The sequence below is a fragment of the Carassius auratus genome, unplaced genomic scaffold (assembly GCF_003368295.1).
Source record: "Carassius auratus strain Wakin unplaced genomic scaffold, ASM336829v1 scaf_tig00214259, whole genome shotgun sequence".
NCBI lineage: Eukaryota > Metazoa > Chordata > Actinopteri > Cypriniformes > Cyprinidae > Carassius > Carassius auratus.
Window position 1 is genome coordinate 893,059 of NW_020527582.1, and position 22,291 is coordinate 915,349.

The 22,291-nt window shown below is 41.8% G+C and overlaps 1 protein-coding gene across 1 annotated transcript; it reads left to right on the forward strand.

Annotated features, from left to right (window-relative positions):
- Positions 1-15,723: 15,723 nt before the first annotated feature.
- On the forward strand, positions 15,724-19,297 carry LOC113091639 (uncharacterized). Its single transcript, XM_026257219.1, has 4 exons — positions 15,724-16,725; positions 17,136-17,650; positions 17,768-17,889; positions 18,194-19,297. Exons 1-4 carry the CDS (start codon positions 15,947-15,949, stop codon positions 18,701-18,703), a joined length of 1,926 nt encoding a protein of 641 aa, XP_026113004.1. The 5' UTR covers positions 15,724-15,946; the 3' UTR covers positions 18,704-19,297.
- Positions 19,298-22,291: the final 2,994 nt, after the last annotated feature.

Here is a 22,291-nt window from a genome sequence, read left to right on the forward strand (position 1 = left end):
CTGTAAGTGCATCACGACGAGATTTTATGAAAGGGTAATTTGTGTATTTCATCTCAAAAAAAAAAAAAAAAAGAATCATAAGGAAATAATGATAACACTTTACAATAAGGTTCAATTCAGTGACATCAGTTAATGTATTAGGTAGGAACTTACAATGGATAACAATTTACAATAATCTATGATAATATTATACTGTATACACACTATGTATCATTTTCCTTTTTTTATATTTTTTAAATATGCAAAATTAATGTAAATCTATAACATTGTACTTTGTGTTTTATTACCTTGGCGTGAAATTACAGAAAACTGGTAAATGCTAATATATGAGCATTTCTAATACAATAGGACTGACAACAAATTTGACATCTTTTGCTCTTTTTCTTGAAATGCTTTTCCTCTTTGGAAACTTTATTTGTTAATGGGGCAAATGGGAAAAACTATATTCGCTGTAGTTTTTGTTCACCACTATATCATTTTACCCATCAAAGATAATGTCCACTTCAGAGAACCCCAGAAACTTTGTTGCCAAATCTGTGATTTTCCACACAATTGGACGATTTTAGTACTGTTGAAGCTAAACCCCATTTTCCCCCAGAATTGCAATTGGACAAATTTAGAGTACCAACTGACCCTTTGCAAAGACATGCCCTCCCTTATTTGTTGCTATGTCTGACAAGCCATGCCGCTCTCATGCCACACATCTTGTTCTCACGCAGTGAGAAATACATTGCGGAGCAAAGAGGAAACTAACAGGAGCAGGTTAATTTAGGTATGAAACAAAATCTTAGAAATTTGGTCTTTTTTAAAGAAATTTCAACAATAAATACTATATTGTGGATCTTTAATTTGTCATGACAGATCACTGTAGCACCTTAAAGTGGAACTTGAACCCATTGTATTTCTTCTTTACTAGTTAAGTCACCAAATAAACTGCAATAAAGACTAGGAGGTATTTTATTTTAACCACGGAAACTACACAACATTTTTCACAACAAGTTTAAGTCCACATAACTCAATCTACTCTGTCTGATTTGTTTTCCACACAAAATGTAGGATTTGGCTTTATGATTGTTCAGACTGCCTGTCAAGTAAGCCCTTGCAAAGGGTCAATCGACTCGAGCTTATTTTTTTTACTCAGACCTGGCATCCCTGCCTTGAAATGTGAAATGTCAAATAAATTCAGTTCTTTAAAAAAATAAAAAAATAAAATACACATACAAATAGAAATACACACATAAAGAAATAAATACATAAAAAATGTGGTTGCATTAAAGCAGCAAACTATTTCAGTATTGAAAATAAAATATTTATTTACCACCAAATCGACATATACTGTAAGCATGACTTCAAGTTCAAGTTCAAGTTCAAGTCTGCTTTATTGTCAATTTCCACATGTACAGTACATACATACAGAGAATCGAAATTGCGTTACTCTCAGACCCCGGTGCATACAGATAACATTAACATTAAAGCCTAAAAAATAACTCAAATCAAATATAAAATGTAGATACAACTTTACAATAAGGGAATGATAAAAAAAGACATATAATAAAATTAAGAAAAAAAGTTAAATAAAGCAGCGCAAGGCAAATGACAGATATAGTGCAAATCAATGAAGAGAACAACAGTGCAGTTAAAAGATTTTTAGTTCAAAAAAATCACTTATTAAAAATATCTTAAGTCTGATTAAAGTGACAAGTGACAAGTGACCAAGAGCAGTTATTTTATTTAACTGACTGATGAGGTAGTGGAATGACGTCAGTTCCATGCCGAATGAGGTAGTGAGCAGACCAATGCTGCACAAGTGACTAGTGCATGCCATCATATAATTAGTGTGTGTGTGGGGGGGGGGTCATAGTTCAGTGGTGCCTGGGGAAGAAAAGGGGATGGGGAGCAGGTTCGGGAGGGAGTTCAGCTTCCTGACAGCCTGGTGGATGAAGCTGTCCTTCAGTCTGCTGGTCCTGGCCTGGAGACTCCGCAGTCTCCTCCCTGATGGTAGCAGGCTGAAAAAGCTGTGTGATGGGTGAGTGGGATCACCTGTGATGCAGAGGGCTTTGCGGGTGAGACGGGTTCCATAAATGTCCTGGAGGGAGGGGAGAGAGACACCAATGATCTTCTCAGCTGCTCTCACTATACGTTGCAGAGTCTTTCGGCAGGATGCGTTGCAGGCGCCATACCACACAGTGATGCAGCTCGACAGAATGCTCTCGATGGTGCCTCTGTAGAAGGTGTACATGATGGGGGGTGGGGCTCTGGCTCTCCTCAGTTTGCGGAGGAAGTAGAGACGCTGTTGTGATTTCTTGGCCAGTGTTGTAGTGTTTTCAGTCCAGGAGAGGTCCTCTGTGATGTGCACACCCAGGAACTTGGTGCTGCTCACTCTCTCCACAGTCGCACCGTTGATGGTCAGAGGAATGTGCTGAGTGTGTGCTCTTCTGAAGTCAACAACAATCTCCTTTGTCTTCTCCACGTTCAGAGACAGATTGTTGTCACTGCACCACTTGGCCAGGCAGCTCACCTCACTCCTGTAGTTTGTCTCATCTTTGTTGCTAATGAGACCCACCACAGTCGTGTCATCTGCAAACTTAATAAAGAGGTTGGAGTTGTGTGATGGTGTGCAGTCATGGGTCAGCAGAATGAAGAGGAGGGGGCTCAGCACACATCCTTGGGGGGCCCCAGTGTTCAGTGTTATGGTGCTGGATGTGTTGCTGCCGACCTGTACTGCCTGAGGTCTTCCAGTCAGAAAGTCCAACAGCTAGTTGCACAGCGAAGTGTTGAGCCCCAGCTGAATCAGTTTGTAGATGAGCCATTGATGGATGATTGTGTTGAATGCTGAACTGAAGTCTATGAACAGCATTCTGACATATGAGTCCTTTTTTTCCAGATGAGTGGACGGCAATGGCAATGGCATCATCAGTCGACCGGTTGGACTGATATACAAACTGGAAGGGGTCCAGGGAGGTGCGGAGGGCAGACTTGATGTGGTGCATGACTAGCACAAAGCACTTCATGAAGATGGGGGTAAGTGCAACAGGACGGTAGTCATTGAAGCAGGATGGAGATGGCTTCTTCGGAACTGGAATGATGGTGGTAGTTTTGAAACATGTGGGAACAACAGCCTTTCAGTACATGCCCAGGGATGTTGTCAGGACCCGGAGCTTTGCGGGCATTGATCCTACTGAAGGATCTCCTCACGCTGTCTGGGGTCAGCGTCATCACCTGGTCGCCGGGAGGAGGTGGAGTCTGTTTTGGTGCTCAAAGTGAGCGAAGAAGGTGTTCAGCTCGTTCAGCAGAGAGATGTTGTTGTCACAGGTCCGTGGTGGGGGCTTGTAGTCCGTAATGGTCTGTATCCCCTGCCACAGGTTCCTAGTGTCTCTGCTGTCGATGAATTGATGAGCTATCCTCCAGGAGTGTTGTCTCTTAGCCTCTCTGATGCCACGGGACATGTTGTCCCTAGCTGTTCTCAGGCCCACCTCATCTCCAGCTCTGAAGGCAGCGTTCTGTGTCTTCAGGAGTCTGTAGACCTCCCCTGTCATCCATGACTTCTGGTTGGCCCGGACAGTGATGGTTTTTATGACCGTTACATCATCAATACACTTGTTGATGTAGGAAGTGACAGTCTCTGAGTACTCCTGGAGGTCAGTGGTGTGCATGTGGCAGCCTGTTTAAACATGTCCCAGTCAGTTGTGTTGAAGCAGTCCTGAAGAACCTCTGATGATCCTTCTGGCCACACTTTAATCTGTTTGTAAACTGGTTTGGCGATCCCATGACTTCTGATGGGATTGTGTGATACTGTAGACTGGAGTAATGACTGCTAAAACAGAATTAATGCATTTTTCTTTTTTAAATGTAATGTCATATTTAACAGTATGAATGTTTTCTATACATTTGATCAAACAAATACAGGAAATCAGTAATTAAATGCTGTTATTGCCACCACCATAGAACTACTAGCATGAGTGATCTCATGACTTGCATTTACATGTTAGTTGAATTTGATTCTAGATATCTGGCATATGTGCGTGTCACGGTAGGAAATCCAGTGTTTCCTCCGTGTCATGTTTTGTGATTGTTTTTGTACTTACGTTGTCTCCATGTGCTCGTTTAGTTGATTGTGGTCACCTGGGTGTTGATTGTCTCGCTCCAGCTGATCCTCATCACCACTCAGCTACAAATACTCACCTCTCTCTCTGTCTGTTGTCAGATCCTCATTCATGCTGCAGTTCGCGTTTGAATTATGGTCTCTCGTGTTAGTGTTCTGGACTGTGTTCGTGTTGTCGTCTTCGTGTGAGTGTTCCGGTCACTTCCTGGTTTCATCCATCGACCGTCTACACCGTCACCACCGACTTCACCATCCAGCACTTCTCACGCCACTGTAGACCTTCCGTCACCATTGTCCACATCCTGGACAGTGCCTTCATCATTCTCTTTCGCTGTATTTTCTACCATCAATAAATATCCATTCTAATTACCTGCAATTGCTTCCTCCTCTCTTACGAGTCGTCTCAGTAGGATCTGACCATCATGGAAGCAGCAGGCAATCGCTCCCCATCTCAACATCGACAACAACCGCCACCCGCTGCGCCTCCCACGCCACCCACACCGCCGATCGTCTCCGGAGGGATTTCCCAACCCGAACCACGCCTCCCCATTCCTGAGAAATATGCGGGTGAGCCAAACTTTTGTCGATCATTTCTGTCACATTGTTCTCTGCACTTCGCCTTACAGCCCCGCACGTTCACCACCGAGGAGATGAAGGTGGCTTTCGTCTTGTCACTACTGACGGGGAGGGCTGCCCTCTGGGGAACGGCGGTGTGGGAGAACCAGGACAGCTGCTGTGCATCGTTCCACACCCTTTCGGTGGAGATGAGACGAGTCTTCGACCGCTCCGTCGCCGGGAGGGAGGCGGCTAGACTTCTCACTGATCTACGCCAGGAAGAGAGGTCCGTATCCGACTATGCCATCGAGTTCCGCACCCTGGCGGCGGAGTGTAAGTGGAACGAGGAGGCGCAGTGGGATCACTTTTCTGTGGGATCACTGGGATCTCCCTTTTCTGTCCAAGATACTAGAAAAGGTGGTATCCTCACAATTATATTCCTTCTTAGAGAAAAATGGTATATGTGAGGATTTCCAGTCAGGATTTAGACCGTATCATAGTACTGAAACTGCTCTCCTTAGAGTTACAAATGATCTGCTCTTATCATCTGATCGTGGGTGTATCTCTCTATTAGTTTTATTGGATCTTAGTGCTGCTTTTGACACAATTGACCAAAACATTCTTTTGCATAGACTTGAACACTTTGTTGGCATCAGTGGAAGTGCATTAGCATGGTTTAAATCGTACTTATATGACCGCCATCAGTTCGTAGCAGTGAATGAAGATGTATCATATCGATCACAAGTGCAGTATGGAGTACCTCAAGGCTCAGTACTAGGGCCGCTACTCTTCACGCTTTATATGTTACCCTTGGCAGATATCATCAGGAAACATGGTGTTAGCTTTCACTGTTATGCTGATGATACTCAGCTCTATATTTCTTCGCGGCCTGGTGAAACACACCAATTTGAAAAACTAATGGAATGCATAGTCGATATAAAAAATTGGATGACGAGTAATTTCTTACTGCTAAATTCAGAAAAAACAGAGGTGTTAATCATAGGGCCTAAAAACTCTACTTGTAATAACCTAGAACACTGTCTAAGACTTGATGGTTGCTCTGTCAATTCTTCGTCATCAGTTAGGAACCTAGGTGTGCTACTTGATCGCAATCTTTCCTTAGAAAGCCACGTTTCTAGCATTTGTAAAACTGCATTTTTCCATCTCAAAAATATATCTAAATTACGGCCTATGCTCTCAATGTCAAATGCAGAAATGTTAATCCATGCATTTATGACTTCGAGGTTAGACTATTGTAATGCTTTATTGGGTGGTTGTTCTGCACGCTTGGTAAACAAACTACAGCTAGTCCAAAATGCAGCAGCAAGAGTTCTTACTAGAACCAGGAAGTATGACCATATTAGCCCGGTCCTGTCCACACTGCACTGGCTCCCTATCAAAAATCGTATAGATTTTAAAATATTGCTTATTACTTATAAAGCCCTGAATGGTTTAGCACCTCAGTATTTGAATGAGCTCCTTTTACATTATACTCCTCTACGTCCGCTACGTTCTCAAAACTCAGGCAATTTGATAATACCTAGAATATCAAAATCAACTGCGGGCGGCAGATCCTTTTCCTATTTGGCGCCTAAACTCTGGAATAACCTACCTAACATTGTTCGGGAGGCAGACACACTCTTGCAGTTTAAATCTAGATTAAAGACCCATCTCTTTAACCTGGCATACACATAACATACTAATATGCTTTTAATATCCAAATCCGTTAAAGGATTTTTAGGCTGCATTAATTAGGTAAACTGGAACCGGAACACTTCACATAACACCGTACTTTCTACATCATTAGAAGAATGGCATCTACGCTAATATTTGTCTGTTTCTCTCTTGTTCCGAGGTCACCGTGGCCACCAGATCCAGTCTGTGTCCAGATCAGAGGGTCACTGCAGTCGCCCGGATCCAGTACGTATCCAGACCAGATGGTGGATCAGCACCTAGAAAGGACCTCTACTGCCCTGAAAGACAGCGGAGACCAGGACAACTAGAGCCCCAGATACAGATCCCCTGTAAAGACCACCAGGACAAGAACACAGGAAACAGATGATTCTTCTGCACAATCTGACTTTGCTGCAGCCTGGAATTGAACTACTGGTTCCGTCTGGTCAGAGGAGAACTGGCCCCCCAACTGAGCCTGGTTTCTCCCAAGGTTTTTTTCTCCATTCTGTCACCGATGGAGTTTCGGTTCCTTGCCGCTGTCGCCTCTGGCTTGCTTAGTTGGGGTCACTTCATCTACAGCGATATCATTGACTTGATTGCAAATTAAAACAGACACTATTTCAACTGAACAGAGATGACATAACTGAATTCAATGATGAACTGCCTTTAACTATCATTTTGCATTATTGAGACACTGTTTTCCAAATGAATGTTGTTCAGTGCTTTGGCGCAATGTATTTTGTTTAAAGCACTATATAAATAAAGGTGATTGATTGATTGATTGATCACTTCCTGCATGGGTTGGCTGACCGCATCCAACAGGAGATCCGCGCCGCTGAACTTCCCACTTCTCTCAATGGTCTTATTGACTTCACCATCAGGATAGACAACCGACTCGACCAAGCCGACAGACGGAGGGGGAGAGTGGTTCTCGCGACCAGACCGGAGGCTCAGCGTCAGCGCTCAGAAGTTGCGGTCAGCCCACCTGGAGATTCTGAACCCATGCAGGTGGGGCGAGCTCGGCTCTCCCGGGAGGAGAGGATCAGGCGGAGATCCCTGGGACTGTGTTTATACTGTGGCAGCCAAGAACATCACATCCAGCGCTGTCCGGTAAAAGACCAAGCCCGATAGTAAAACCGAGGCTACTATCGGGTGGGATCTCTGCCAAGAAGACCTCATCTACATCGACACTCCTTCCGGTGAGTCTACGGTGGTCTACCCACGCACTCAATCTTCACGCTTTGTTGGATTCTGGGGCCGAGGGCAGTTTCATGGATTTCAGATTCGCCAGGAAGCTCAACATTCCTCTCACCTCCCTCAAACACCCCATTGCACCTTTTGCACTCAACGGACACAAACTGCCGGTCATCACACAGACCACTCTACCGGTTTCGCTCATCACAGCTGGCAACCATACGGAAGAGATGTCATTCCTCATCACGGTCTCACCTCTATCCCCCATTGTTCTCGGTCACACCTGGCTCCAGAAACACAACCCTAGGATCGATTGGCGTCTCGGATCTGTGGTTAGCTGGAGCGAGGAATGTCATTTGTCTTGTCTTTTGTCTGCTGGTGTTAATGTTTCTGAGTCTGTGTTTCAGGGGGAAGCAGTGGATTTGGCTAACGTGCCCGCGGAGTACCACGACCTGAGGGAGGTGTTCAGTAAGTCTCGGGCTGATTCTCTTCCTCCTCATCGTCCCTATGACTGTGCGATAGAGTTATTGCCAGGTACTTCTCCGCCTAAGGGCAAGTTATATTCCTTGTCTATTCCAGAGACGGCGGCCATGGAGAAATATATATCCAATTCTCTAGCAACGGGGTTCATCCGCCCTTCTTCTTCTCCAGCGGGGGCGGGGTTCTTTTTTGTGGGAAAGAAGGACGGATCCTTGTGACCTTGCATTGACTACCGAGGGTTGAACAACATAACGGTAAAGAATACCTATCCTTTACCGCTTATGTCTTCAGCTTTTGAGAGGTTGCAGGGAGCGTCTGTTTTCACTAAATTGGACTTACGTAATGCTTATCATTTGGTCCGCATCAGGGAGGGGGATGAGTGGAAGACTGCTTTTAACACCCCTAGAGGCCATTTTGAGTATTGCGTCATGCCCTTCGGGCTAACCAACTCGCCGGCAGTCTTTCAAGCACTCGTTAATGACGTGTTACGAGACATGGTTGATCTGTTTATATATGTTTACCTGGATGACATATTGATTTTTTCTTCGTCTCTCCAGGAACACGTGCAACACGTACGACGAGTGCTTCTGCGGTTGCTAGAGAATGGGTTGTTTGTCAAGGCGGAGAAATGCGTTTTTCATGCACAGTCTGTTTCTTTTCTAGGACACATCATTTCGACTGAGGGTGTTCGCATGGACCCTGATAAGGTTAAGGCTGTGGCAGATTGGCCATCCCCAGAGTCTCGCAAGGCCCTGCAGAGATTTCTGGGGTTCGCCAATTTTTACCGGCGTTTCATTCGCAATTTCAGCCAACTAGCCGCGCCTCTGACCGCTTTGACCTCCCCTAGATTGACGTTCAGGTGGTCAGACGCAGCCGAGGCTGCGTTTACCAAACTGAAGAGCTGCTTCGTTTCGGCTCCCATTCTCGTCACCCCTGATCGCTCACGTCAATTCATAGTGGAGGTCGACGCGTCAGAGGTGGGGGTAGGAGCAGTGTTGTCCCAGCGCGCATCCTCAGACGAAAAGGTTCATCCTTGCGCGTATTATTCTCACCGTTTATCCCCTGCGGAGGTTAATTATGACATTGGTAATCGAGAGTTGTTGGCAGTCAAACTTGCACTGGAGGAATGGCGTCACTGGCTTGAAGGGTCGGGTGTACCCTTCATTGTATGGACGGACCATAAGAATCTCGAATACATTAGAACCGCCAAAAGACTTAACTCCAGGCAGGCTCGGTGGGCATTATTTTTCGGTCGTTTCGATTTTACACTTTCTTACCGGCCGGGTTCCAAAAACATCAAACCCGATGCTTTATCCCGTCTTTTTGAGCGTTCCGATCGTACTGCTACTCCCGAGCCCATTTTACCGGGGACCATCATTATCTCCGCGCTCAGATGGGAGGTCGAATCGAAGGTTTTGACTGCCTTAGAAGGGGTAACGCCCCCGGCTCGTTGCCCACCGAACCGATTGTTTGTGCCGGAAGGGTTACGGTCAGACGTTCTCCAGTGGGGTCATTGTTCCAGTGTTGCTTGTCACCCAGGGGTTAGTAGAACTAGGTTTCTAGTCATGCAACGATTTTGGTGGCCTGGTATGGCTCGTGACGTCCACGACTTCGTCTTGGCTTGTTCGGTTTGCGCTATTGGTAAGACTTCCAATCGACCTCCAGATGGGTTACTCTTACCGCTGTCTGTCCCTTCGAGACCCTGGTCCCACATCTCGCTAGATTTCATTACCGCCCTCCCGCCCTCTAAGGGCAATACGGTGATTTTAACCGTAGTGGACCGGTTCTCGAAGACGACTCATTTCATTCCCTTGCCCAAATTGCCATCAGCCAAGGAAACAGCGGTAGCTGTCATTGACCACGTCTTCCGTATACATGGCCTTCCGACAGACGTGGTTTCTGACAGGGGCCCCCAATTTGTGTCCAAATTTTGGCGAGAATTCTGTAAATTGTTAGGAGCGACTGTCAGTCTTTCGTCCGGGTTCCATCCCCAGAGCAATGGTCAAACCGAGCGAGCCAATCAGGATGTCGAAAGGGTTTTGCGATGTTTAGCTTCCAAGAATCCTTCGTCCTGGTGTCAGCAACTCTCAATTGTGGAGTACGCACACAATTCTTTGCCAGTGTCATCTACGGGCATGTCTCCATTTAAGTGTAGTTTAGGGTACCAACCACCTAATTTTGTCAGTACGGAATCCGAGGTCTCGGTCCCCTCCGCACACGCACTAGTCAAGAGGTGTCACCGCACCTGGACCAGAGCTCGCAGAGCTCTGCTCCAGGCTAGGTCGCGCACCAAGGCTAAGGCCGATCGCCACCGGTCGAAGCCTCCTCGTTACGTCGTCGGTCAAAGAGTGTGGCTTTCTACCCAGAATATTCCTATGCGTTCCGTTTCTAACAAACTTGCTCCCAAATTTATTGGCCCGTTTTCTATTACCAAAATTATTAATCCGGTAACCGTGCGTCTTAGCCTTCCTCCGGCGTACAGGAGGATTCATCCCGTGTTCCATGTGTCCAAAATTAAATCGGTGATTTCTTCCCGTCTTAATCCGCCTGCCCCGGTTCCCCCCCCCCGCCTCTAGACGGAGGGGACGCGGATTTCAGTACTTGGTGGATTGGGAGGGTTACGGTCCGGAGGAGAGAAGCTGGGTTCCTGCTCGGGACATATTGGATCACCACCTTATAGATGATTACAATCTACAGGTAAAGCAGGCTGGGAACGTCAGGTGACGTCCTAGGGGAGAGGGTACTGTCACGGTAGGAAATCCAGTGTTTCCTCCGTGTCATGTTTTGTGATTGTTTTTGTACTTACGTTGTCTCCATGTGCTCGTTTAGTTGATTGTGGTCACCTGGGTGTTGATTGTCTCGCTCCAGCTGATCCTCATCACCACTCAGCTACAAATACTCACCTCTCTCTCTGTCTGTTGTCAGATCCTCATTCATGCTGCAGTTCGCGTTTGGATTATCGTCTCTCGTGTTAGTGTTCTGGACTGTGTTCGTGTTGTCGTCTTCGTGTGAGTGTTCCGGTCACTTCCTGGTTTCATCCATCGACCGTCTACACCGTCACCACCGACTTCACCATCCAGCACTTCTCACGCCACTGTAGACCTTCCGTCACCATTGTCCACATCCTGGACAGTGCCTTCATCATTCTCTTTCGCTGTATTTTCTACCATCAATAAATATCCATTCTAATTACCTGCAATTGCTTCCTCCTCTCTTACGAGTCGTCTCAGTGCGTGCTAGTGGAAAAAGCAACAAATGAATAATTCATGGAATAAATATGATAAGTGCTTTCAAATGGTCCCTAAACACTCACCAAAGCTACTATACACTATTCCACTGCTCTTTTCTTTTATACTCATTCGGATGTGCTATGCATGCATGATTGATTAAATACAACACTGCTATTACAGTACTTCATTAATAAACACTGTAAAATTGACAATGCAGCTGTCATGTATGATAAGGCCAAGCTTTAAGAAAGTTCCTTTACTGGAGTGAAATCTGGTTCAGATTACATAACTAGTGATATCTTTACCCTGGCCATCAGTTTTGGAGACTTTTTTTCACTGTTTAACCTGCCAGTAAAACTTGTGACAGACTAAACAGGAATTGGCTAAGCGATTTGTCAGTACACGTGAATGCACTAATGCACTTAGCGGTTTTGCTCATTATCATGAATAGTGGAATGACTTGATGCCTTGTGTATTTTTATATTTTGCTCAGAGGACACATGTACCTTATTTGAATTGCAACGTCCCTGACTGTATCCACAGAGAGAACTATTTAACATGTATAAATATCTCTAGAATGTGACTGGTTGAATGAGGGCCGAGGTGGTTGTCATGACAAAAGGGCGAGTACAAGCCTGGCTCGCATTGTTTTAAAAGACAAATGAAACCAAGGAGTCTTTTCCTTCTTTAGAGCTGCACAGGATGTGAGCCAACAGGGTGTGTGCAAAATGCAAAAATGCAAACCATCAAAACAATTTTTAAAAACAAGCTACAGTATTTTACACCTATACAGAAAAAGTTATAAACACAAAATAAAATAGTTTCATGCTTTTATTCATAAAGGACTCATTAAATTGATCAAAAGTGACAGAAATATATTTATAGTATTGCAAAAGATTTCATTTCAGATAAATGATGCACATTTGAACATTCGGTTATTTAAAAAGTCCTGAAAAATAATCATGATTTCCACAAAAATAAGTTTTAAAAATTCATAATATTACACTATTAATAATTAAGTAACTAAATAATTGAAGATTACAGAACAGTAATAAGGCTGAAAATTCAGCTTTGCATCACAGGAATAAATTGCATTTTAAAATACACTAAAATATAAATATTGTTTTTAAATTGTAATAATATTTCACAGTATTGCAGTTTTTATCAAATAAATTAAGCTTTGGTGATCATAAGAGACTTCTTTGAAAAAGATAAAAACAAATCTTACTGAATCTTATTCATCAGTCCTTTCTTTCTTTCTTTCTTTCAAGCCATGCCATGACACTTCTGGGGTAAAAATGGTTGCTTTATAGCACTTCTTAAAGGGATAGTTCCCCTTCAGTTGGTCCCCATCGACTTGCATATATAGTGATTATTTTCCATAATTTAGATCTCAGTGGGGACCAGCAACTGAAAGTGAACTATCCCTTTAAGATGCATTGCTTACAACTATGCCACTTTGAATAAAAAATGTGTCTCATATCATGACATGACAAACATTAATGTTTGCCCTTCAGTGCATTCTCATCTATCCAGATACTTCCAGTGGGTTTGTAATGAATTGAGAGGTGGCACGGCACCCTGTCTCCAAACTGCTGTCACAGTCAGGCCTGTGAAAGCACAGTCAGCAGCTTTTCAACTCTAGCTGAATTTATTGGGGTTTTTCAGAGTGAGAGACTCTGAAATGCTAAATATGCTGTTTATTTCCTCCATCGGCTATCCATGGTGGCAACTCACTCTGTGCCTGCAGAAAGAACAGAGCCCCTTTAGTGCATTTTATGTGCTCTTGAAAGGAGGTTATGGCAATTTATCTGTCCCTTGCTATAAAATCCATCACACCCATACAACTGTATCAGTCAGGGAGAGGACAGCATGAATATCAAACTCTCAGTATTATTTATCTTAACTGTTTTTTTTCTCTCTCTCTCTCTCAATGAAGAAACAAACTCATATTGGATGGTTGGTAAAACATATATTTTTAGTAATTTTTTTATTGCATAATTTTTTTTTATATTAAAATACTGGATTGGATGTTACATTTTATATTTACATTTATTTATTGTTTATTTATTTATTTACTCATTCATTCATCCATGGTCTCTCTTGTGCTTTTAGCTATTTTATTTCAGTCCAGTAAATTATCTTGCAATTGTGTAAATAATGCAATCACAACAAAAAGCATTTTTTTAAAGGTTTAAAGATTTTAAAATAAGTGACCCATAATTCTGCAGAGATTTACAGTAGTTTAGTTATTTTATTTAATCAATCACTGCAATAAGCCTTAATAGACTTTTAATAGACATCGGTAATTTGGATTTATTTATGTTTATGAATTATTTAGCAGTCTATTGCTTGTGCAGTTTCATTTCTCCTTTTAAAACTCTTAATTATAGGTAGAGATTTTCAGTCATTCCCAGTGGTAAAATAACTCCATGTATAAAGATTAAGACTTCTGTGTGTAGGCCGTTGTGTGGAGATCTTTGATAGCATGTCTGTTTATTTGTAGTTGTCAGCTTTTAAAATGCCTGGGTGGGAAGGTTTAATTAAAGGGATTATTTACCCAGTGAAATTTAAAACTGGGGGTTGGTCCAGCACTCGCAGTATGGCAATGCTATTAGAGAGCAGAAGCGCCAACAGTGACGGCTCAGCGCTAGTCTTTTTCTTCCAGCTTTTCATCTAGCTGAAGTTTAATTTCCAAAATCTTTTAATCATAAAATGCAATTTTAGACTGTCAGCGCTCGAATCAAAGCACAAGTCATGTTTATGAGAAAGTGCCCAGCTAATGATTGCTAATCCTGTGTTGCTTCTGTGGTCATAATACAGACGTCACATAAATATCTGGATTATAAAAGTCAGTTTGTGCTGAGAGGGACAGGGCATTAGAACAGTGCTACTGGACTTTAAAGGCCGTCATTTTAAGCACAATTTAGCTGCTGCGTGACCATCAGAGATACTTCAAACCAATAGCTTCTGGAAATGGATGGTAATTTGTGTGCTGATTTTATAATGTGTAGAATCTGCCGACTTTTTGCATTATCTGCACTGGTTTAAGGGGATTTTCTGTGGATTGGGTCTGAATATGGTAAAATGTGTTTAAATGAAGCTACTCAATACTAAGTGTTTTAACTGGTGATTTTATGACTTATTTAGCATGAACAATTAAGCATTAAAGAAGGTTGTTATAATTTTGTTTGAATTGAATTGTATTACATTGTGTTCTGAAGTAAAAATATATTCATAATTTAAGGCCTATTAGATACTTGAAAGCAATAGATTTTGAATATAAAGTTAAATAGGAATAGATTTTCATTTTATAATAAATAACAAATAATAAATATTATATATATATATATACATTTTAATATTATAATTTTTATTTTATAGAATTATATAATGCATTGATACTAAAGAGATTCACATTAAACAAATATAATTCAAAATATGCATTCTTCATTTTGATTATGAATTAATTTGAGGATTCAGTGTTGTGTAAACAAAAAACTACAGATGTGATTAATTGAAATAAATTACAGAAAAAAAACATACATATTAATAAATATGTATTAATAAAGAAATGATTGCTTAACAGGCCAAAATATAATAAGTGTTAGTGTATTGTTGCTGGTGATTTGTTTGTTTGCTTCTTGTGGGAATGTCTGCCAAAAATAATGCTCCTTCCTCTCAGCTATGGCGGAGGAATTAATGACTTGAACAGACCAGAAGAGGGATTTGAAATAACAAAAACTAATGCCTCATGTCCAATAACTTCAGTCGCAGATTTCATAGAAATAGGAGATTGCATGGTAGGATTATGGGAATATGTGGCACTATGTCTCTCTTTAGACCCCTGCCTTTGCCACACATCAGCTTAAGTTACTAATGTTTGTACTGTGTGTTTCCCCATCTCACTTGCAGATGGCGACTTCACATTTGACTAAATAGCTTTATTTCGACTTAAATGATGGCTAACTTGCTCGACCTGTCTTGTGGCATAGAACTGCACCTGTAGAAGATTGCTTGTCACTTTTTCAACACCTTTCAGTTTTCTTTTGTTTGCTTGCTGAGGGAATCAGTCGGCGGAGGCATTCCCATCGCATTCAAGCTTGTTTTGCTTGCTTGCACAAGTGTGTGGCTTTATTGTTTTTTTTTTTTTTTTGACAGAAGTAATGGTGCAGATTCAGTTCAGAGTCAACAATTCGGTATGCATGGCAGGATCTTACAGGAAAGTGCAGTTTGTTCCAGTTTATTGAACCCTTGAATACTTACAGAACTACCGATGCTGTTGAGATTGTGAATGTTTAACGTCATTCTTTCCTCTAAAAGCATGAGACAGCATAACAGTGTTGTGATTTACCATTGCAGGATATCACAACCCATCACTCCAAAGCAGTGTTGGGTGTAACGCGTTACAAAGTAACGCGTTACTGTAATAATATTACTTTTTTCAGTAACTAGTAGTGTAAGGCATTACTCGTCTGAAAATGGTAATATTATTACAGTTTTCCCGAGCTAGTTACTTGCGTTACATTTGCCTGTAGCACCTTGATCACACACAACGCACACAACACAGAGAACAGAAGCGAAGGGGAGGAGGGCATGAATGGAACAGTGATTGGTCTGGGTTTGGCACGAGGTTTCATTCACCATCACCGATTGGTCGACACCCGGCAGCCAGCAGCAGAGCGGCACCCTCAAAGACAGATGGGGAAAAATGGAAGCGTCAATAACGGCAAGCTCGTTTTCAGAGGAAGGTTCCCAGCAACAGAAAGCTAGTTTCGACGGGTGGAGATTCAGTAATTATTTTGAATATGTTCAACGGAAGGAAAATAACTTGACGGTGAAGTGCACACTCTGCCCGGGGAGAAAGCTGCTCTCCACCGCTTGTAACTCTACCTCCAACTTGAAGAAGCACCTGCAGCGACAGCACGGACACATCAAGCTCGTTGCGAAGCGACAGAGTGACATGAACGAGCAGCCCTACAAGCAGCAAAAACTTTCATTTGAACATAAAGTACTACCAACATCAAAATTCGAGATAAATAAGCTTGTTGCCTCGTACGTAGTAGAAGAAATGTTACCTCTTTCTACCGTCGAATCGCTGTCTTTTAGAAATATACTCTGCAAAATACCGATAGCAGGGACAGACCAGCCGTTTTCCGACAGGAAAACCTTCGCAATGTACCTAGATAAATGTTACACCATGATGGAAAGTGAGCTGAAGAAAACGTTTGAGAGCACTGAGTATGTGTCAACGACCGCTGACATCTGGACTTGTCACAACAAAAGCTACATAGGCATGACTGCCCATTGGATTGATCCAAGCAACTTCCATCGTGAAAAAGCAGCCCTTGCCTGCAAAAGAATCAAAGGACGACACACATATGACATTGTGGCCACCGAAATTGAGCAGGTTCACTCATCTTATGGACTGACAGAGAAGGTCACAGCAACCGTCACAGACAATGGATCGAATTTTGTTAAGGCTTTCAGGTCAGTTGAATAATAGTTTACTTACTTGTACTTATTTGCAAATGTATAAGTTAATGAATTGTTTAATTTGATTGCATTAACCCTCTGATGGTCTTTCTTTATGTCTACACTCCTGTTTTTTGGGGTCTCCAGAGACCCCAGACAATAACATTTAATTTTGTAACAAGATAATAGTTTTCTTTGGTTTTTTTTACAAATGTAATTTTATTCTGTTTGTTAATGTTTTTACTCAACATTTGTGCTATATGCTATTTGCTATTTGACTACCTGAAAGATATCTTTTCACAAGTTGGATTCAGTTGGATTCATATCTAAATATTATAAAATCACAATTATAACAAAAATAAAATTTGAATTGAATAGGCCACACATTATAGTTTGTTTTTTCTTCTTGCACTTCTCACATTCAGGGAGTATGAGCCCAAGCCAGCAGCAGCATCCGATTCAGAGGACGAGGGATCAGGGGAGGATGAAGAAGTGTCATTTACCGATGTACAAGAAGTGCTCTCCACGGAACAAGAAGACCCAGGACACTTTACTCTCCCCCCTCACTTAAGATGTGCCTCGCACACACTTAATTTGATATCAACTGTTGATATTGAAAAATGGTTGACAGTGACAAACAAAACAATTTACAGAAGTGCCACTGCAAAGTGCTCTGCCCTCTGGACTAAGGCCAGCCGGTCTACAGTAGCTGCAGAGCTAGTGGAAAGCCTTTGTGGAAAAAAGCTCATGGTGCCTACAGTGACGAGATGGAACTCTTTCCACAATGCAGTTGCACGAATAACTGAGATATCCAGACCACAGTTGACAACTCTCTGCAGTCAGTTAGGTGTACGAGCCTTTTCCGAGCGAGAGTACAAATTCCTTGTAGAGTATTGCACAGTCACAAAACCGCTTACAAAAGCTTTGGACCGTTTACAAGGTGAGATAAAGTATAGGTTAATGTAAACCTGTGGCTTCTTGCCTTTCCTTTTTTTGAATGTTAAACATTTGAATCAAACAAGTAATTCATTCATTTATTCATATTCATTCATTCCAGGGGAAAATGATTGTTATTATGGCAATCTATTACCGACACTGGAGTCTCTGATGTCAAAGACCTTGGCATTGCGTCCCGGCCTCTCCGAGATGATGGAAAATCTGCCTGATGTCATAGTGCAGGTAGGCTGTGAGTGTGTATTTAAGATTTACTGATTGTAACTTTGTGTGATATGAGAGAAGCCTGTCATATGCACAATTGCACATCCCTCCACTATCACAGATGCTTCCATTATCACAGTCTTCTAAATTTCACACTGAAATAGGCTCTTAGAGAATGTAAGAATTGTATACTGGTACTGTGTTTCTGAAGACCTGGTAAAGTCAATATGCCTGTTGCATCATTTACATGTCAACTCCTTCCACAGGAAGGTATGTTTTTCCTCTTTAAGAGAAATATCTAATTTTAGAAATCTCTTTCTTACAGGCCATCAAAACCCGCTTTGCTTCTGTTTTGGACAGTAGGGAGGGTCTCCTGGCTGCTGTCACTCTGCCGAAGTTCAAGATGAGGTGGTTGAGGGAAGAGACCAGGAGAGAGGCCCTAAAGAATCTGCTGATAACAGAGTGTCGTGCTTCACCCCTGGCTGCCCCCCACAATGAGGAGCATGAGGTCAGGCCTCCACAGATTAGTCCAGCATCCAGCAGTAGTGAGGATGACTTTTTTGTGTTTGAGGAAGAGCAGGATTCAGGATCTTTTGGCCCAGACAGGGAGGTGATGGAGTACCTGAAGTCTGGGTCAGAGATGGGGGTCCTAGACAACTTCCCCAGAATTAAGAACTTATCTTTAAAATACAATACAGCACCAGCATCCAGTGCTCCAGTGGAGAGGCTATTCAGCCTGGGAAGCCTTGTTCTCACTCCAAGGAGGAACAGGTTAGGAGACAAGCGCTTTGAGAGACTCCTCCTTATGAGGTATAACCACTACTTTGACAAATAAGCTGACACATTCAGAAGCTCATATTTTGCACCAGAAAAATGCATTACAGTAAATGCCAACTGTATTTTTCCTTTTATTTACTTTGAGTCTTCTGTATTTGCTTTAACTCATTTCAACAACCTACCTCTCCTCTGCACTGTGTTTTGCTTTTTAACAATTTACCTCTCCTCTACACAGTGCTGGTAAGGCCAGTCTTTTTTATTTATGGATATATTTTTTTTGAGGAAGTTAATATTTTTTTTTGTTTGTACTTGTTAATCGACAATCAAATTGATTTTTTGCACTAGATGGTTTTTGTTAAACATTGAGGAAGTTAATATGTTCTTGTACTTGTTATAAATTGACAATCAAATTGATTGTTTGCACTAGACAGTGTTTGTTAAACATTGAGGAAGTTCATATGTTTGGACTTGTTATAAATTGACAATCAAATTTACTGATTGTTTGCACCAGACGGTGTTTGTTAAACATTCAGGAAGTTAATACTTGTTTGTACTTGATTGCACAAGTACGGTTGTTTGTAGTTATTTGTGCTAGACAGTGCCAGTCTGTTGTTGGCGTAATAAAGACCCTAAAGAACACTCCTCCTTTGTATGTTCTCCCTCCATCTGATGCATCTCAGGCAATTATAGAGTAATTAAGAAAAAAAAATGTAACTAGTAATATAACTAGTAATATAACTAGTTACTTTCTCCAGGGAGTAATAAAGTAAAGTAAGGCATTACTATTTTTGAGAGTAATATGTAACATGTAATATATTACTTTTTTGAGTAACTAGCCCCAACACTGCTCCAAAGGCAGAAGGCTCTATATTTGAAACCCTCTCGCTGCAGTGGAGTTTAAAAGCACATGTTGGCCTCTCTATTGATACCAGGGTAAATATATATGGAAGAGGTCTCTCTGGGTGTGTGTGTGTGTGTGTGTGTGTGTGTGTGTGAGTGGTGGTTTGAACACAGAACAGATACTGATGCTCTATTAATAGTTTGGACAGCAAAACTGAAAAAAGAAAGTCGCCTGACATTTTCTCAGTCAACATCTGCTAAGCCTTCAAATGCCAGGGTGGTATCTTTATAATCAGGATGGTTCCCAAGGGAGCTGTTGCTTTTTGGTAGAGGTATTATCATGAATGTTTAAGAGTACAAGACTGGACCCTGAGGTTTTTAGCCTGTTTTTTTTTTTTTTTTTTTTTTTTTTTTTTTTTTGTATGTTATGTTTGAAATGTTCTTTTCTTGGGAAAACTGAAAAGCAGTGCTGCATAATTATACTTCAAGACATCTGAAGAGTTTCTAGAGTGGAATGAATATGCAGAACCTGATCAGTACAGACATACTCAGTCTCATAATTGTAAGCAAGAGAAAAAAGTTATAATGCCAAATTTTCACCGAGTTCACAACAGATGCACACATAAATTCATTCTGTTAATGATTTGGATTAGGTGAAGAAGTGCCAGCAGCAATTTGTATAAAACACACACAAACCAGGTGTTTATAAAGTGCTGCAGGTATGCTGTACTGTTTTAGGCCTCAATCTGGAAACAAGTTAGCATTTTAGCATTTTAAGCACTTCCAGTTCCACTGTCCTGACTTTATTTTAAGGTCCAGTCGTCACTATTAATGAAGGATTAACTATGACTTTTACCTCAATAAACTCCTAATTACTGCTTATTAATAGTTAGTAAGGTAGTTGTTAAGTTTAGGTATTGGGTAGGATTAAGAACACAGAACATGGTCGCGCAGGATATGTGCTTTATAAGTACTATGGGACATCCAATATGGTTGTAATATGCATGCTAATAAGCAACTACTTAATAGTGAGAATTGGTCCCTGTACTAAAGTGTTGCGGTTTCATATAGGCTATATCTTTTAATTGTCTTGAAAATAACATTTTGTAGAGTGGGAAATGGGACTACAGAGGTTGTCAGGGACATTTAGGGTATATTTTGTGTACAGACAACAATGTTGTCATAACAATCCTCATTTACATTCGCAAAAACGACTAAAAAGTATTATGCATGCCAGGCCAGTAGGTGGCAATGTCACTATGTAAACAAGCACTGTGTGCATGCACTGACTGTTTATTAGGCACTGCCTTATTCTGCATGGTCATATTCTATATCCCTTAATCCGACCCAATACCCAAACTTAACAACTAATAAGTAGCAAATTAAGAGTTTATTGAATGTCTGTTCCCTAATCGAAAGTGTTACCAATGTTTTCTTAACAATACTTGTTTCAAAGCACCGGCGGCACCAGGGGGGTCTTTGGGGGTCTCAAGATCCTGCCAAAAAATGCATTGACCCCCCATTTGACCCCCCCACCCTCTTCCTGATTAAAATATATCCGGGATAAAGATTAAAAAATGTTTATCTTCAAACTACGCAGAACAATATAATTTATTCGACATTTATTCGTACACTGAACCGAGAACCGTTTCTGTCGAACTCGTCCGATTCAAGAACCGACGAGCTGATGATACTGCGTATGTGTGATTCAGTGTGAAGCAGACCGACACACAGAACATATGAACCAAACTGGTTCTTTTGATGATTGATTCTGAACTGATTCTATGCTAATGTTATGAGCGTGGGTAAACCGAAGGCTTGAATCAAGGGCAATCATCGCCAATGACGCCCTTACGTCGAGTGCAAAAGAGACGGTGAACCGTTTTCTTCAACCAGTTTATTGAATCGAACTGTTCGACAGAACCGGTTCGTCAAAAAAGAACCGAGCTTCCCATCACTGCTGGTGATACGAAAACACGTGCAACCTTATTACAACAGTTATTAGCCGTGTCCACTGTATTTTTTGTTGGTTTTCATTTGACCCCCCCTTGAAATGACCAGGACTCCCCCATTGCCCCCCCAATCAAAATTGTCTGGAGCCGCCACTGTTTCAAGGTGATTTGTAAGCTACATACGTTTCAGCTGGTTTTAAATTTCAACACAATGATCTTCCATTAGTCAATGGTCGAATATGCGGGGAACTTGCAGTATGGTATCTGCTAAATGCTGGCATCTGGAGACATCACATATGTTCAGTCTCCAGGTGAAACTCCAGCCTGCTGGCGCGAGTAATTATGTTGCGCCACAGGCCAGATTTCCTCTGCACCTAACTGATGGCTGCAAGTATAGCTCCACAATGTGGAGAAATCTAGGCCAGTATTTTTTTTTTCTTATAGCTCCACAAGCCTATCAATAATGCTCAAATGAGATAAAATGACACTATACCATCAATTTTTTTTTTTTTTACAATTTGTTCCCATTCATAATGTCATGTGACAGAACAGCGTTATTGCTGCATCTATTTGAAAACTACAGTGCCAGTTTTCATTATGAAGCAAAAGACAGCCAATTTAATTAAATGTAAATTGATTTTAGCTGTGGGAGCCTGTGTTTCATTTGTGTTTACTAGTAAAATATAGGGCCACTGGTGTTGTCATAATATCATGCAGTTTGTGCACCATAAAGCACATTAGTGTAATGAGCAAGCCTTCGTTGCGCATGGAGAACTCATTAAAGCCTGCTGACTGCCTTCACCATAATGTGTGCTGCCAATGGAGTGCCTAGATATGTACTAATGCATTTGGAG

Bases quoted from the DNA above. Each gene is read 5' to 3' on its own strand.
- LOC113091639 (XM_026257219.1), top strand. From the start codon at position 15,947: ATGGAAGCGTCAATAACGGCAAGCTCGTTTTCAGAGGAAGGTTCCCAG. The intron at 16,726-17,135 runs GTCAGTTGAATA...TCTCACATTCAG, and splicing joins AATTTTGTTAAGGCTTTCAG to GGAGTATGAGCCCAAGCCAG. The intron at 17,651-17,767 runs GTGAGATAAAGT...CATTCATTCCAG, and splicing joins AGCTTTGGACCGTTTACAAG to GGGAAAATGATTGTTATTAT.